Source organism: Lithobates pipiens, unplaced genomic scaffold, assembly GCF_037356315.1.
Source record: "Lithobates pipiens isolate NorthernLeopardFrog02 unplaced genomic scaffold, aLitPip1_a1.2 Scaffold_23, whole genome shotgun sequence".
NCBI lineage: Eukaryota > Metazoa > Chordata > Amphibia > Anura > Ranidae > Lithobates > Lithobates pipiens.
Genome location: NW_027507785.1, coordinates 31,519,363 through 31,536,574, shown reverse-complemented (window position 1 = coordinate 31,536,574; position 17,212 = coordinate 31,519,363). Strand labels below are relative to the sequence as shown.

At 46.4% G+C, this 17,212-nt stretch overlaps 1 protein-coding gene across 2 annotated transcripts in view; it reads right to left on the bottom strand.

Annotated features, from left to right (window-relative positions):
• DDIAS (DNA damage induced apoptosis suppressor) overlaps positions 1 to 17,212 on the bottom strand; it is a 37,604-nt gene that overhangs the window by 13,210 nt on the left and 7,182 nt on the right. The window contains exons 3-4 of one of the 2 annotated variants that reach the window (XM_077451396.1): positions 13,809 to 13,937; positions 12,314 to 12,472 (exon numbers count right to left, since the gene is read on the bottom strand). In XM_077451396.1, the coding sequence (XP_077307522.1) occupies positions 12,314 to 12,472; positions 13,809 to 13,921 (272 nt within the window). In that variant the 5' untranslated portion in view covers positions 13,922 to 13,937. The remainder of the gene's footprint in view (positions 1 to 12,313; positions 12,473 to 13,808; positions 13,938 to 17,212) is intronic. The other variant, XM_077451397.1, reaches the window with a different exon arrangement.

Sequence of the window (17,212 nt, the reverse complement as noted above, 5' to 3'; positions counted from 1 at the left end):
ACCTGCTCCCTCCCTCCATTCTAAGCCTATTCTAAGTACCCAGTCATGTGATCTCTCCAGTGTAGAGGAGAGATCACCAACAATGCCTGTAGAGCTTTGATAAAGCACAGTTTGTGTGTGAAATGCGTTATCACAACACTGGTGTGCACCCTGCACTGAGGAGATCATGCCGGAGACGACTCACCTTTGAGCAGCGTGAATCTGTGTGAATGGCTGCAGAGCCTGGGTGATGATGTCACTTATAGACTTACTATGGAGCGTCCGTTGTTGGCTGTCCCTCCTCTACACTGAAGCCGGCACCAGGACCAGGGCAGTCTCAGATCATGCAAGTATAGACATCTTTCCTTTGCAGGGTAGTTAAAACGGGTTTAGAATGGGGGTGGGAGCAGGTTTAGGCTCATTTATTACTTGATCGGAATTCCACTTAAAATCCAAGGCGTAAAAGAGTTGGGCCACGGACAGTCGGGCTGAGGAAGAAAGTGCTACATGATGCTGGGTGTTCTCAAGCCAGGAAAGGAGGAGGACAGTGTGCAGTGAAATCAGAGTAAGCCATTTCAGTAGAGGAGCCTGGAGTTCAGCCTTAGCCACTTTCCACTGGTAGGAAGTCCTCAGGTTTCAGTAGTTATACTAAGATGGATGGCTGCACCTACAGGCATCATCCTGGTATTGAGCTTTACAATTCCCTGCAAGACAGAAGTGATCAGAGTTACTAATTAGCCACTTGATAACTGCTGTGGGCAGTGAAAGGGGGTCCCACCACCCTCCCGGAGCCGCTTTTTCAAGGCTCTACCTTCTCATCGCACAGCTGGGGAGCGATGTGGCCGGCAGAGATTGCTGCCCTGAACAGAGCGAAGAACTGACGTTATTTCTCTCTCTCTGCAACCCCCCCCCCCCCCGGAAACCGGGAGCGACGAGTAGCTTGCGACTTCAAGTTCCGCCTCTTTGTTTACCTTGCCACCAATGGCCAGGAAAGCAGCTGATCAGACCGATCCAGTAATTGTCATGATCTTGCCTAAGCCTGGACCAGCTCTGTGATGCCAGCCGACAGTGGGCGTCAGCCCGCTGTCTGCTGAAAACGGGTCACAGGAGTGGAGAATGAACTGCCAAAACAGCTCTGGCTGTACTTCTCATTTAGTCAAGGGAACAAAAAGGAAGCGCTACCTAAGTGCAATAAGTCAAGATTTTAATGACACAGCAATAAATGCACTTACAGGAAGGTGAATAAAATCAGGCCCATCTGTGCTGTGAGCACAAGGTGCAGTCCAGTGGCTGGTCCATCCTAATCCACAGGGAGGTGGTTGTGGGAGACAAGATGTGCAGACTTTTCCTGTGGCCACCAGGAAGACAGCCAGGTCTGACATGGAACGCAGGTGGAACACACGTGATGTACAGGGATAGGGACAATTGTAGACTCTCACTCCGGTTGAACTGGATGGACTTGGTGTCTTTATTCAACCTTACTATGTAACTATGATGTCACAGGAAGCAGAACCAGGGGGAGGAGCAAGGGAGGAAGTTCTGGAGAGAACCAACAGGCTACGCGTTCGGAGTCTACTGCTTCTTCTACAGGCCTATTTTTGTATATTGTACTTCTCATTTAAGTTATCCCCTTGCCCCAGCTCCTCCACCTAATGTCCTATACATGTCTGTCCACACTGCTGCCTGATCCCCATTGTGCAGTCTCCTGGAACCATCCATAAAAAAAACTTTCTTGGCTGGTCCTGCACCTCCGTGCACATGTGCGGAAAATTCTGTTTATTCCTATAGAAAGGCTGCCTGTGATGCAACCCAGTAGTGAATGAATAGGGATGAATGGGGGTTTTGCATCGCATGCACAGAAGGAGGAAGAGACTTTTGCAAGCGGCTGAAGAGCGGCACTCACTTCTGGTGAATATATGACCCAATTTGGACATTTTCACTTGATCATCTGTGGGGCATCCTCAAACGAAAGGTAGAGGAGCGCAAGGTCTCTAACATCCACCAGTTCCATGATGTCATCATGGAGGAGTGGAAGAGGACTCCAGTGGCAACCTGTAAAGCTCTGGTGAACTCCATGCCCTGTACGTTACTTTGAATTGCCCGCCGTGTGCCTGCTGAGAGCTCTGCGGACGTGGGTCCTGCGGACTCGATCGCTGCAGAGATACCCGTGATCGTGTCACGGAGCTCAAGAACGGGGAGATGCCGATGTAAACAGCATCTCCCCGTTCTGCCTAGTGACAGGACACTGATCGTCTACTCCCTGTCATCGGGAACAGCGATCAGTGTGGTGTCACACACAGCCACGCCCCCATACAGTTAGAATCACGCTCCTACAAATATAAAAAGTGATCACAAAAAAAAAACAAATTAACTAAGAACAAAGCAATATGGGTTGCAAGTAATGCTGCATTACTTGCACCCCATATTGCTTTGTTCATTTGTTTTTTTTGTGATCACTTTTTATATTTGTATAATTTGTATTTTTTTTTTTACCTACACCATCCGGAGCCCTCTTTTTTCTGTTATATGCTACCTGCATGAACCCTTGAATTGGAAGTGGGATATATTGGTTCCCTGAGGTACCATCACCCTCGAGTATGGGAATAACTGGTTGGTAATCATCTGGTCCATCTATCTTCAATTGGGATCGAGGACGCCCTTAAGAGGATTCCATATCGTGACCCATCCTTTCCAGAGGCTGGAGTACAATCCTTTGGGATTACAAGCTCTTTAGACCCATTGTCGTACGGCATGCAGGTCCAACTGTTTTGGTAAGCGTATCCATCTTATATCTTTAGATTGTTGCATCCACAGATATTTCTACAGACTAATAGAGTGTCGTGGTGTGGTTTGGTAGACCATAGGCTCAATAACAACATGCAATGCCAAGCTGCTGTTTGCAAAGCGAGCAAAGTCCTTTCTTGTATTAAGAGAGGTATGGACTCCAGAGAAAGAGATATAATTTTGCCCCTGTTCAAATCATTAGTAAGACCTCACCTGGAATATGCCGTTCAGTTTTGGGCACCAGTTCTCAAAAAGGATATCGGGGAACTGGAGAAAGTGCAGAGAAGGGCAACCAAACTGATAAGAGGCATGGAGGAACTCAGCTATGAGGAGAGATTAGAGGAACTAAATTTATTCACTCTTGAGAAGAGGAGATTAAGGGGGGATATGATCAACATGTTCAAATACATTAGGGGTCCATATAGTGAACTTGGTGTTGAGTTGTTCTCTGTATTATTATTATTATTATTATTCAGGATTTATATAGCGCCAGCAATTTACGCAGCGCTTTACAATATAAAAGGGAGACAATACAGTTACAATACAAAAGGATTAAGAGGACCCTGCTCAGAAGAGCTTACAATCTAAAAGGGTGGGGCAGGTGGTACAGAAGGTTATAACTGTTGGGAATGAGTTTATGGAAGTGGTAGGAGATTAGTTTGAGACGTGATAGGCTTCCCTGAATAGATGAGTTTTCAGGGATTGTCTGAAGGTAGCAAGAGTAGGGGATAGCCGGACCGGTGGAGGTAGCGAGTTCCAGAGGATTGGAGAGGCTCTGGAGAAATCCTGGAGACGAGTGTGGGAGGAGGAGACGAGAGAGCTTGAGAGTAGGAGGTTTTGAGAAGAACGGAGAGGACGGTTTGGGTGATATTTGGAGACAAGATTGGTGATGTAGCTCGGGGCAGAGTTGTGAATGGCTTTGTATGTGGTGGTTAGTATTTTGAATTTAATTCGCTGGGTGATTGGGAGCCAGTGTAGGGATTGGAGGAGAGGGTTGGCAGACACTGAGCGGTTGGTAAGGTGGATAAGTCTGGCAGCAGCATTCATGATAGACTGAAGAGGAGATAGCCTATGGAGAGGCAGGCCAATGAGAAGGGAGTTGCAATAGTCAAGGCGAGATATAACAAGGGAGTGAATGAGGATCTTGGTAGTTTTAATTGTTAAAAAGGGACGAATTTTAGAGATGTTACGGAGGTGAAATCTACAAACTTTTGACAACGATAGGACTTGGGGCTGAAATGACAAGTCAGAGTCTAGGATTACACCTAGTACCCTGGCGTGAGGGGAGGGCCTGATGGTTGCATTGTTGATTTTGATGGAAAAGTCATGGAGGGGGGCATGTGCAGGGGGGATTATTAATAGCTCAGTTTTAGAGAGGTTTAGTTTAAGGAAATGGTGTGACATCCATGCTGATATGTCAGTTAGCAGGTTAGTAATGCGAGAGGAGACTGAAGGAGTGAGGTGAGGAGTAGACAGATAGATTTGGGTGTCATCGGCGTATAAGTGGTATTGGAAGCCGTGGGCGGTTATCAGGTGACCAAGGGAGGAGGTATAGATAGAGAAGAGAAGGGGTCCAAGAACAGAGCCTTGGGGGACCCCCACAGAAAGGGGCAATGGAGAGGAGGATACAGAGTTGTAGGTGACACTGAAGGAGCGCTGTGATAGATAGGCAGAGAACCAGGAAAGCGCAGAATCTCGGAGGCCAAGGGAATGTAGTTTATTGAGGAGGAGTGGGTGGTCAACAGTATCAAAGGCAGCAGAGAGGTCAAGTAGTAGGAGTATGGAGTACTGGCTGTTGGTTTTAGCAGTTAGTAGATCGTTAGTGAGTTTTAGTAAGGCAGTTTCCGTGGAGTGCTGAGAGCGAAAGCCAGACTGTAATGGGTCAAGAAGGTTATTTTCACTGAGGTAGGAGCTAAGGCGGTTGTAGACTAAGCGTTCTAGAAGCTTAGAGGTGAATGGGAGCAATGAGATAGGTCTTAAGTTGTTCAGGTTGGTGGGGTCCAGAGAGGTATCATATGCAATGCCAAGCTGCTGTTTGCAAAGCGAGCAAAGTCCTTTCTTGTATTAAGAGAGGTATGGACTCCAGAGAAAGAGATATAATTTTGCCCCTGTTCAAATCATTAGTAAGACCTCACCTGGAATATGCCGTTCAGTTTTGGGCACCAGTTCTCAAAAAGGATATCGGGGAACTGGAGAAAGTGCAGAGAAGGGCAACCAAACTGATAAGAGGCATGGAGGAACTCAGCTATGAGGAGAGATTAGAGGAACTAAATTTATTCACTCTTGAGAAGAGGAGATTAAGGGGGGATATGATCAACATGTTCAAATACATTAGGGGTCCATATAGTGAACTTGGTGTTGAGTTGTTCTCTGTACGGTCAACCCAGAGGACACGGGGGCACTCTTTACGTCTAGAGGAAAAGAGATTTCATCTTCAAGTACGGAAAGGTTTCTTCACAGTTAGAGCTGTGAAAATGTGGAATAGACTCCCGCCAGAGGTGGTTCTGGCCAGTTCAGTAGACTGCTTTAAGAAAGGCTTGGATACTTTCCTGATGGTACATAATATAACTAGGTACTAACATAGGTAAAGTTGATCCAGGGAAAATCCGATCGCCTATTGGGGGATCAGGAAGGAATTTTTTTCCCCTGCTGTAGCAAATTGGAGCATGCTCTGCTGGGTTTTTTTTTTCCGCCTTCCTCTGGATCAATTGTGGGCATAAAATTGGGTATCTGGATTGTATGATTATTTTTTATTTTATTTATTTGTTTTTAAGGTTGAACTGGATGGACTTGTGTCTTTTTTCAACCTGACTAACTATGTAACTATGTAACTATGTGTCTTCCTGGTACCTTGATTCAAAGTCTATTTGAGAAGATTGGTCACCCTCTCTCCATATAAGTGGACTTTTGTACAGATTGATGAACTGTTAATAGTTCAATTCTCAGGATTCACGTCATGTGACCCCACTGTTATTATAGTGTCTATGCACTGTTGTATTCATATAACACTAGGGATTATACTTTGCACATTTTGGTCTTTGCACTTGTCTTATAATTAGTGCAATAGCTGTCTCTTTTTTGAGTATAGGTTACTTATTTTCACTCAAAATTCTCTCTCAGGTTTTGAAGTTTAATTTTTGTTTAGCGCTACATTTTTTTATTTTAACACTATCTCCTGAGTCCGATGAAAGACTGAGGATACTTTAGGTAGAAATGCTGGGTCTGTCTGAAGAACAACCCTGTCCGCAAATACCTTTAGGAAAGGTTCCGTAACCGCCAAGGCTTGCAGCTCGCTGATCCTCCTAGCCGAGGTGATGGCCACTAGAAAGATCGTTTTAAGAACCACCTTCTGTAATGAAGCTTCTCGTAAGGGTTCAAAACGGGGCTCCCGAGAGACCCTGCAAAACAGTAGACAAATCCCAACTGGGAAAGACTTTAAGGGCTACCGGTCTACTTCGAGTGAGAGCCCTAAAAAAATATAGAAATTAAAGTTTCTTTCGACAAAGTCTTTTCAAAGAAAACTGATAAGGCCGCCACCTGAGTCTTCAGAGTACTGGCTGCTAGACCCTTCTCCATTCCTTCATGGAGAAACTCCAGAACGGACACCGTGCTCTTGACTTTGAGGTCTCTGGACAAACACCGGGAGTTAAATTTCTTCCAGACCTTCATGTAAATCGCCTGTGTGACTGCTTTCCTGCTGGATAGCATGGTTTTTACCACCTTGTCCGAGAGTCCCTTTGCTTTCAATAGGTCCTCCTCAGAAACCAGGCGGTTAGTTGCAGAAACTCCACCTCTGGATGGTTTACTGCCCCTTGAGTCTTTTCTGACCGGTAACTTCCATGGGGGTTTCGTGGCTAGATTCCGAAGCACCACGAACCAAGGTCTTTGTGGCCAAAATGGAGTGACTAGAATTAGATCTGTCTTTTCCTCTCTGAATTTTTTCAGAACCAGTGGAATCAGAGAGACGGGGGGGGGGGGGGGGGGGGAGCATAGCACAGCTGGTAGTGCTAAGGGTGGGCAAACGCATCCAGCCCTACCGCTTCGTTCCCTCTGTGGAGAGAAAAGAATCGGCTTACTTTTGAATTTTGATGACTGGCAAAAAGGTCTATTTGGGGAAACCCCCAGGCCTCTGAAATCATCAGGAAAACCTCTTGATTCAGACTCCACTCTGCTTCTATCAACTTCCGCCTGCTTAGGAGATCTGCCAACAAGTTCTGAGAACCTTTCAGATGCACTGCCAACAGTGAAGCCGTATTCTGTTCTGCCCAGGCCAAAAAAAGAGATTGGCTAACTCCATCAGACCTCTGCTCCTGGTTCCCCCGTGCTTAATTATATAGGTTACCGCGGTTGTGTTGTCTGACAAAACTTGAACGTGATGACCCCTCAATACCTGCTAAAAGGCCAGCAAACCCCCAAAAAAAAATCGCCTTCAGCTTTCTCCAGTTGGAAGATCTTTGAGCTTCCCCCTTGGACCAGACCCCCTGAGATGTTTGACCGTCCAGGTGAGCCCCCCAGCCCCAGGCGCTTGCGTCTGTCCTCAGACACTTTGTAGAGATCCTTATCTGTTTCTCTAGGGGATCCTGATGGGACCAGTTGAACAAAAAGTTGCTCTGAAGGGGTCTGGATTGTAACCTGGCCCACTGAATGGCTGGGATTGCTGCCGTAAGCAGGCCCAGAACTGCCATGGCTGACCTGACCGACACTGTCTGGTTGCTCTGTACTTGCTTTACTGCTAACTGAATCTTTTCCTGTTTTTCTAACGGCAAGAACACTTTCTGGAGAACAAAGTCTATGGAATAACCCAGAAACCTCATCTACTGTGAGGGAACCAGATTTGACTTCTCCAGGTTCAGAAGCCACCTCAGACTTTTGAGGTGAGACTGGGATGCCTGAAGATTCACTAAGACCTGCTCCCTGGAGTCCGCAAAAAATAAAAGGTCGTCCATATAAGGGACGACTGAAATCCCCTTTAGCTTCAGGGGCTCCAAAGCCTACGCCATAATCTTTGTAAAGACTCTGGGGGAGGACGAGAGTCCGAATGGCAGAGCCCTGAATCGGAGGTTCCATACCGAACTCCCTATATCCACTGCCAGGCGTAAAAACTGCTGGGACGCCTGGTGAATGGGTACATGGAGATTGGCATCCCTTAAATCCAGGGATGCCATGAAACAATCCGGGGTCAATAACTTTGTGATGGAAAAAAATCGTATCCATCCTGAAATGTTTGTACCGTATTGACCTATTCAGAACTTTTAGGTTCAAGATCAAACGGTATTTCCCTGAAGGTTTCCTCACCAGAAAAATATGGGAGTAGAAACCCCTGCCTTGCTGACTTTCTGGAACTCGGATCAAGACCTTTTGCTGTATTAGTTCCTGCAATAGGAACATCATTGCAGAGGCCTTCTCCTGGTCCCTTGGTAGGGCCGTTACATAGAACCTGTTCGGGGGCGGCTCTGAGAATTCCAGTCTGTACCCCTGAGCGATAACGCTTTTCACGAACCGACTTGGAGCTACTGAGTCCCACTGTTCGTGAAAAGCTGACAGTCTCCCCCCGCTACAAAGCTTGACCTTAGAGGCTGTGTCCCCTGACCATATTTTCAGCCAGATTGCCCTCCTGGCTGAATTTACTAGAGCCGAAGACCTGGCAGCTAGCTTAACAGACTCTGCTGATGCGTCCGCCATATATTTGACAGCGTTCAAGATTAGAGGGAAAGATTCCAAGAGATCTTTGCAAGACGTACCCGCTTCTACATGACTTTTTAATTTCTCCACCCAGCACTCCAGGCTCCTGGCCACCACTGTAGCGGCCATGGCCAGTTTCAGACTAACTGACGCTGCATCCCAGGCTTTTTTGAGGATGGAGTCAACTTTTTTGTTCATCGGATCTTTTAAGATTCCCATATCCTTGAAAGCCAAGTCCGTTCGTCTAGAGACCTGCGAAAAGGCTGCATCAACTCGAGGCCTCTTGTTCTATACCTCCGAGTCCTTGTCCTCAAAAGGAAACCTCCTCTTGAGGGATTTGGAGAAGAAAGGGGCTCTTTCTGGGTCCTTCCATTCTTTTTTAACTGAATCCGAGAGGACCCTGTGGACTGGAAAAACTCTACGTCTAGTTTCGTCCATCCCCTGGTACATCTTGTCATGGACCAACAGCTGTACTTTTTCCTCTTGAATTTCCAGAGTCGTGTAGATTGCCCTTAAAATGTCATCTACCTCCTCTAGTGATAGCTTGTACCGAGAGGCCCTGCCATCTTCTTCCTCCTCTTCAGAGTCCCTGGGGGAGACAAGAGTACTTCCCCCTTCATTGCCAGAGTCCTTGGTCTCTACTGGTCTAGAAGATGATGCCTTGGGACTAGGCGGTAGGTTCTGAGGCTCAGCCTGCCCGGATGGGTTTTTGTATCAGGATGGACCTGACCGAACTCAGCGAGTTTGACCGAGGAAAATAACTCCTTATACTGTTGGGATGTTTCCTCCTCCACCAACTCCTTGATACAAACTCTGCACATCGCCTTCTGCCATGAGTCTCTAAGGGGGTTCTTGCAAGAAGGACATTTCCTCTGGCTTGGCTTAGACTTTCCTAGTGATTTTTCCTGAAATGACATACAGTTTAACTCACTAAGTGATTAACTGTAAACAAACTACCACCAAGCCAGTGCAGAGACCCACCACCAACAGGCCGCCAGCGAGACCCCTGAACCATGCTGCAGGGTCTGAGAGAAGTCACCTCTGACCCTGCAGAGACAGGCCCCCCGATAGGGAGGAACATACAAAAAGCGCAAAGAACAGTCCATTAGGGTAGCAAGAAGGCACCGCTGCACCTCACCTACCTGGGCTGGACCGGTGCTGGGGGCGCCTGCCTCCGCCATCGCTGTCTTGCACTCATCCATTCCACCGAGTAGGACAGCTCCGTACGTTCAGATTCCACCATTCACCTGACCCGCCCCCTAGTCACTGCGTTCCAGGCGCTTGGAACCACGGTGCCACACCCCCCTCAGAATGCCCTGCGTCGCCGGAAACTACGCTATCGCCGGCCGGGACCTGGATCCGAGAATGGGGATATGCCGCTGACCTGCAGCGACCCACGCCAGCAACAGAGCCCTCCCTGCGCTAACCAGCGGCCTCCAGGCTCACGACGCTGGCCTTCTGAGGGTCCTCGCTCCCCTGAGATGGCGGGACCAGGAGCACCAGGACACCCCTCACCCCTGGAGGAGCTGCTGGGAGGCCACAAACAGCACCAACACCACCACTGGTAAGCCTGCTCTCCCCCGGAGAGAGTGTAGCTTCCCTGGTTCCAGGCACATGCTTCCACCATGGAGGAAACACAATAACAGAATCCATGGTGGAAGAGGGGGAGTTTTTAAAGTGGGCATGTGTTTCCTGAGAAGAAGGTGGAGCTACACTCTCTGGGGTTGTCCTGAAAGGCGATTCGAGAAATTTACTTTTTGGAAGATGTGCGTCCCATTACATCTGCCATAAAACGAATACAGCATTTCATATCAAGAACATCATACTAACATTCAGATATGGTGGAGGTAGTGTGATGGTCTGGGGCTGCTTTGCAGCTTCAGGACCTGGACGACTTACCATAACTGATGGAACCATAAATTCTGAGCTCTATCTGAAAATCCTAAAAGGAGAATGTCCGGCCATCAGTTCGTGACCTCAAGCGCACTTGGGTTATGCAGCAGGACAATGATCCAAAACACAATAGCAAGTCCCCCTCTCCAAATGGTTCAAACAAAGCAACATTTAGGTTTTGGAGTGGCCTAGTCAAAGCCCAGACTTAAAATCCAATTGAGATGTTTTATCATGACCTTACACAGGCCGTTCATGCTGAAAAACCTTTCAAACGTGGCTGCATTAAAACAATTCTGCAAAGAAGAGTGGGCCAAAATTGCTCTACAGCAATGTGAAAGACTCATTGGCAGTTATCGCAAACGCTTGATTGCAGTTGTTGCCGCCAAGGGTGGCACAACCAGCAATTAGGTTTCACATAAAGTCAATCAGGTTTGGAAAGCTTTTTTGCCTTAATAAATGAAACCATCATTTAAAATCTGCATTTTGTATTTGATTGATGATCCGAGTCATTTAAATGTGACAAATACCGTATATACTCGAGTATAAGCCGAGATTTTCAGCCTCTTTTTTGAGGCTGAAAGTGCCCCCCTCGGCTTATACTCGAGTCATCGCTGTCTGTCTGCCCGATCAGCGTGTCGAGCAGACAGACAGCGGCCATTCTAGGATTCAAAGGCCGCGCCTCCGTCTCCGCCTTCGCCTGTGATAGGCGGAACACTGAATTTCCCAGCAGTCTGTGTTCCGCCTATCACGGACGTCCTCTCATCCTCGTCCGTAGTATGAGGATGAGCGGACGTCCATGATAGGCGGACCACTGACTGCTGGGAAATTGAGTGTTCCGCCTATCACGGACATCCGATAGGCGGAACACTCAATTTCCCAGCAGTCAGTGGGAAATTGAGTGTTCCGCCTATCACCGACGGAGGCGCGGCTTTTGAATCCTAGAATGGCCACCGACGAAGAGCTGCGGGACGGGCCGGGACGCAGGCCGGGACGGGACGCAGGCCGGGACGGGACGCAGGCCGGACGGACACAGGCCGGACGGACACAGGCCGGACGGACACAGGCTGGACGGACACAGGCAGGCTGGACACAGGTAGGCTGCACGGACACACACACACACACACACACACACGGATGCATGCACACACAGGGATGGATGGACACACACGGATGCATGGACACACACACACACACACGGATGCATGCACACACAGGGATGGATGGACACACACGGATGCATGGACACACACACACACACACACACACGGATGCATGCACACACACAGGGATGGATGGACACACACACACACGGATGCATGGACACACACACACACACACGGATGCATGGACACACACACACACACACGGATGCATGGACACACACACACACGGATGCATGGACACACACAGGGATGGACGACACACAGGGATGGACAGGCATGTCTCACCCTCGGCTTATACACGAGTCAATAATTTTTTCCAGTTTTTTGGGGGTAAATTGGGGACCTCGGCTTATATTCGGGTCGGCCTATACTCGAGTATATACGGTATGCAAAAAAAAAAAAAAAAAAAAAATCAGAAAGGGGGCAAATACTTTTTCACACAACTGTACTTGTTGACGTGATTATATCTCATGTTAGTGGTCCTGACATTTACATAATATTGATTTTGTATGTCACAAGCGCAGTTTTCCCTGCTTTTACATAAAGCATATATAGTATATACTAACATTAGGTTAGTGTAGGAGCGCTGCTTGTCTTGATATTATGCATTGTTTTTTTCTGATCTGAGTGTACGAGGATTTTTAGCAGCTACTTAGGGATTGTTTTTTAATTTATTTGGATTTAGTTTGATAGGGTTCACTTGCACCCGTGAGCGCTTGGTGGCGTGGTCCCCCCATTTCTTAGATATTAAAGCCTGAAGTGTATTTTGCTTTTCAAAGGCGGGGTAAAGATGTCCAATAGCATTGAATTACCTGTGCAAGGAATTGGCGCTGCTTCCAAAGATCTTCTCCACGCAGCTTCCAAACACAGTGATAATATGGAGCTTCTGGTCCTCTGCCACTTTCACACATAGTCTGTATCGGTAGGTGGCATTCTGATATGTGTCGCTGCATTTCTGACACTGGTATCTGCTGATGGCAGGAAAAAGATGTCTTTTAGAAAAAGAGTGGACCTGTCCTCCACTGAAACAGAATAAACATAATACTTAGCTCAACTCCAACTGAATGGGGAAGGCAGCTTATAACTTCTGCCTCTCACTTCCTATGTAGTCATTAGACATTTGCATTCATTTTCATCTGAATGCATTTTTGTCAGAATTTTGGGTATTTTCGTTATCGTTTTAACAAACGATAACAAACGTGCAGAATCCGAAAACCGAAAGATCCGACAAACAAATGCTTTATTTTCATTGTGACAACAGTTCAATATAGATAGGAAATTCGACATGACACTGACAATAGCAATCTGTGTTCATGGAACCTGTGGTCGAATGTGCCTAACCTTAGCTCTATTAGTTCAAGATTATTCAACATAGAGAGAAAAGATTCAACATTATAGAGACAATAGCAAAAAAGGTTGAATGTGTTTAACCTAACCATTAGTCCAAGATTATTCTACATAGAGAGAAAAGATTTGACATGAAGATTCGATGAAGCAGTCACCGCGAGCGGACATTTATGGTCAATACACCCCCCCCCCCCCCCCCCTATTTAAAAAACTGAAATAATCTGCTTATTTTTTTGCTTATCCTGGTTCCTCCTCTCCCCCCTCATCAATAGGCAAAAAAATAAAGAAGATTGGGGTTCTAGGCAGAATGTATTAAGACAAAGCTCACATGTGATCCTTGGCCTCCATAATTGAAATAACCTAAATCCAATAAATATAAAGGAGTGTGGCCAGTGAGGGTCAGGCTGGGAATGAAAGAGCTGATTAATGTTCTATCTAACTTGCTTCAGCTTCTAATGTACAATGTGAGAAGCTCACAGTGTGCAGTGAAATCAGAATAAGCTATTTCAGTACAGAAGAGGAGCCGATACATCTGTGCAAGACTGGAGGGAAGATTGGAGGTCAACTTTAACTTGACATCCTGTCCTGGAGAAACAGGAAGTCGGAGACAATTTATTCAAAATAAAGGGAAATTCCCTCTTAAACTGTTGTCACCATAATTGGTGCCCTAATTGGAAGCTTTCCCCTCTATGCCAGTGTGGTGATTACGGCTAAATTTAGCGGTTTAAACGGTGGTCACCAGAACAAATAGAGAGGGAAAATATCACAAGTGGGAACACAGCCAGCAATACAATCTGACAGGGGCTCTAACCCTTCCCTATAAATCTATTGAAAACTAGGAAAAAAGTTTTTCCCACAGATAAAGCCCATTGTTTTGGTATATGCAGAAAAGAATGAGACAAGCATGGAAACTGCGCCATCTGGTGGAAGATTTGAAATAATCAGGAGAGAGTTCCCTACCTGTCTGCAGTGTGTATCACCCGGGAGAAGCAGTTCTGACAGGCTGGATAGGTAAAGCCAGAATTCTGGATGGACAGGATGGTGCCAAGGAGAAACCTCCTCTTTTTATTCATATGTATGCCATACAATCTATAGGGGCAATAAAAACAGAATCACATATCATCTTCCAACAGACAAGGTAAAGGCAATCTAAAGTAGAACTACAAAGGCAAAAAAATAAGAAATTTTGAGGGGAGGATGGAAAGAAGAAAAGGGGAGGAAGAAAAAAAAAGGAAGGAAGGAAGGAAGGAAAGAAAGAAAGAAAGAAAGAAAGAAAAAGGGGAAGGAAGGAAGGAAGGAAGGAAGGAAGGAAGGAAGGAAGGAAGGAAGGAAAGGAAAGGAAAAGAAAAAAAAAAAAAAAAAAAAAAAGGAAAAAAAAAAATTAAAATAAAAATAAAAAAAAGGGGGGGCAAAGAAAGGTAGCAAGAAAATGGAAAGAGGTAACAAGAAAGAAAGAAAGAAAGAAAGAAAGAAAGAAAGAAAGAAAGAAAGGAGGAAGGTAGGAGGAAAAGAAGAAAAAGACAGGAAGGAAGAAAATAGAGGGAAGGAAGGAAAGAAGTAATCAAGAAAAAGAAAAAAAAGGTAGAAAAAAAATTGACGGGAATACGGAAAGAAGAAAAAGGGAAGGTAGCAACAAAGTGGGCGAAAGGAAGAAAAAGGAAGGAAGAAAAAGAAAAGTAGCAAGAAAATGAAGCACAAATAAAGAAAAAAACTCCTGAAGCTTGATATGTATGCAAAAAACCACCTGTAATACGCTTGAAAACCGCCTAAAAAAAAGCTTCAAAATCACCAGGAAGTCGCTCTGCTCAGGTGTGAATGTTGGATCAAGTGTCACTTTACCCCAAAAGGGAGAAGAAAAACAAAATAAAAATAAAAATCAAGGAGACGAGGGTGTCTGGACTGTGAGGCTGTAATGTCCACTCCATGACCCCAATAGAAGCAATATCCGGGATGAATGAACACAGAAACATCTTGTAAGTTCAACAGAACAGGTCTGGAGCATGCAGGACCACCTCCACTTTCTAGTATTAGGGGTTCTGTGGAGGGATGCAAAGGGAGCCCCCAGGACCACTCTGAAGCCTTACCTTTTTGCAGGATATTAAAAGCGGAACCTCAGGTAAGATGCCCAGTAAGAGCAAAAAAAAAAAAAAGTGCTTTGCTGCAATACAAACCTTCAATCCAAAATTGTCACTTACAGTAATTAATTTCTGCCACTGATTCCACCAGTTGTATGGCTTGAATGGCAGCCAGTGTCATTTAACCCACTTCCTGTGACCCAGGCTGTCATGGACACGCCCCCCTGGTGGATATCACACACCCTGGGCTCCCTGTACTCAGACCCCAATTGTCATTCAGTTAGGGTTTGCATGTGATGCGTTTTCAAAAAAAATAAAAACGTTAAAGTGGACCTTAAAACCCATGAAAAGAACTCTCTAACCTGGCAATCCTCACTCCTCAACAATAAATATATATAATTATTTTTTTATAGCTTTTACCTCCACCATCATCACCTAGGTGAGAATGATGTATACTCTGTGATATCAGCGCATATCTTGTGCAGGCGCAGATACATGCGGGTCTATAAAACCTGGCAAAGACCAGCGGCGGGTCTGCACATGCGTGTGGATTTAGCACAATTTCTCTGCCTGGTCCTATAGACCCATGGATAGAGCGATACAAGATGGGGGTGCGTAAGCAAAGCCCCAAGAAAGCACTTTGAGCTGGAAGAGGACAGCGCTGGACTCCATGGAATAGTACACGAGTCAAACACAAGGCCTGCGGGACAAATTTGGCCATTTCACATGGAACTCACACCTCTTCTGCAGCTGCAGCACCCCCTCCTCTCTGCTGCCACCCTGTCTCAGCAATCGGCAGCAGAGAGGAGGATGGAAATCCTCGGCCAGATCCTGTGCTTCTCTCTGCAGCCATGCAAAGTCTCATCTCTACCTCTCCCTTTCTCAGCATTCAGCAGCAGAGAGGAGCACAGAACTCCTACAGATCCCACGCCTCTCTGTGCAGCCGCTGCACACCCTCACCTCCTCCTCTCCTGGTCTCAACATTCAGCAGACTCTAGCAGCTGACTCCAGCCCTCCTGTGGCCCTCCTCCAGACCCTGCACTTTCAGCTTCCCAGCTCCATTTTCAGCTTCTTCCCAGAAGCAGCACATGGTGGGGAGGGGGTTTGACATCTGACGTAAGGGAAAAAAAAAGGGGGGGGGGGCTCTTGACATCTGATGTAAGGGAAAGAAAGGAGGGGGTGGAGGGCTCTTGACATCTGATGTAAGGGAAAGAAAGGGGGGTGAGGGGCTCGTCACATCTGATGTAAGGTAAAGAAAGGGGGGGGTGGGGGGCTCTTGACATCCCATGTAAGGGAAAGAAAGGAGGGGGTGGGGGGCTCTTGACATCCCATGTAAGGGAAAGAAAGGAGGGGGTGGGGGGCTCTTGACATCTCATGTAAGGAAAAGAAAGGAGGGGGTGGGGGGCTCTTGACATCTCATGTATGGGAAAGAAAGGAGGGGGTGGGGGGCTCTTGACATCTCATGTATGGGAAAGAAAGGAGGGGGTGGGGGGCTCTTGACATCTCATGTATGGGAAAGAAAGGAGGGGGTGGGGGGCTCTTGACATCTCATGTAAGGAAAAGAAAGGAGGGGGTGGGGGGCTCTTGACATCTCATGTACGGGAAAGAAAGTATCTGATGTAAGGGAAAGAAAGGGAGGTGGGGGTTTCTTGACATCTGATGTAAGGGAAAGAAAGGGGGGTGGGGGGGCTCTTCACATCTGATGTAAGGGCAAGAAACATGGGGGGGGGGGGGGTTCTGATGCAGCCCACCAATAAATTGAATTTGGTACCCCTGGACTAGTAAATATCTATTTTTTCATTTATACAGAAACAGTTACCAAGAATAAAAATGTAATTTTAGCTGGAAAGGGTGGAGTTCCTTTTTAAACACTTGGATGCTGTAATGAGCATTGACATGAGCTCAGCAGTACTGACCAATTACATGCCACTCTATGGGAAACACTTCTGTACCTGGCTGCCCTTACAGATTACAGACATGGTAAGGGGAGGAGGAGGAGACCATTCTGTCTGTAGACCATTTGTAAATTCTTCACTTCCTTATTATAATGGTCCATGCAGATTCAGCAATAGCAACAGTTTCTGCTTGTACCAAAATATGATGAGCAGCTCCCTCTGGTGACAAAGAAACAGAATGCAGCTGGTTCTATATGTAAAATGTATAATTTGATGTCATATACGTATATTTATTAAATCAAATCTGCAAGACAATCCTTAAAAAAGCAGTAAATCCCCAACAAGATAAACGGGGGAGATTTGCTAAAACTAGTGCACACAGAATTTGGTGCAG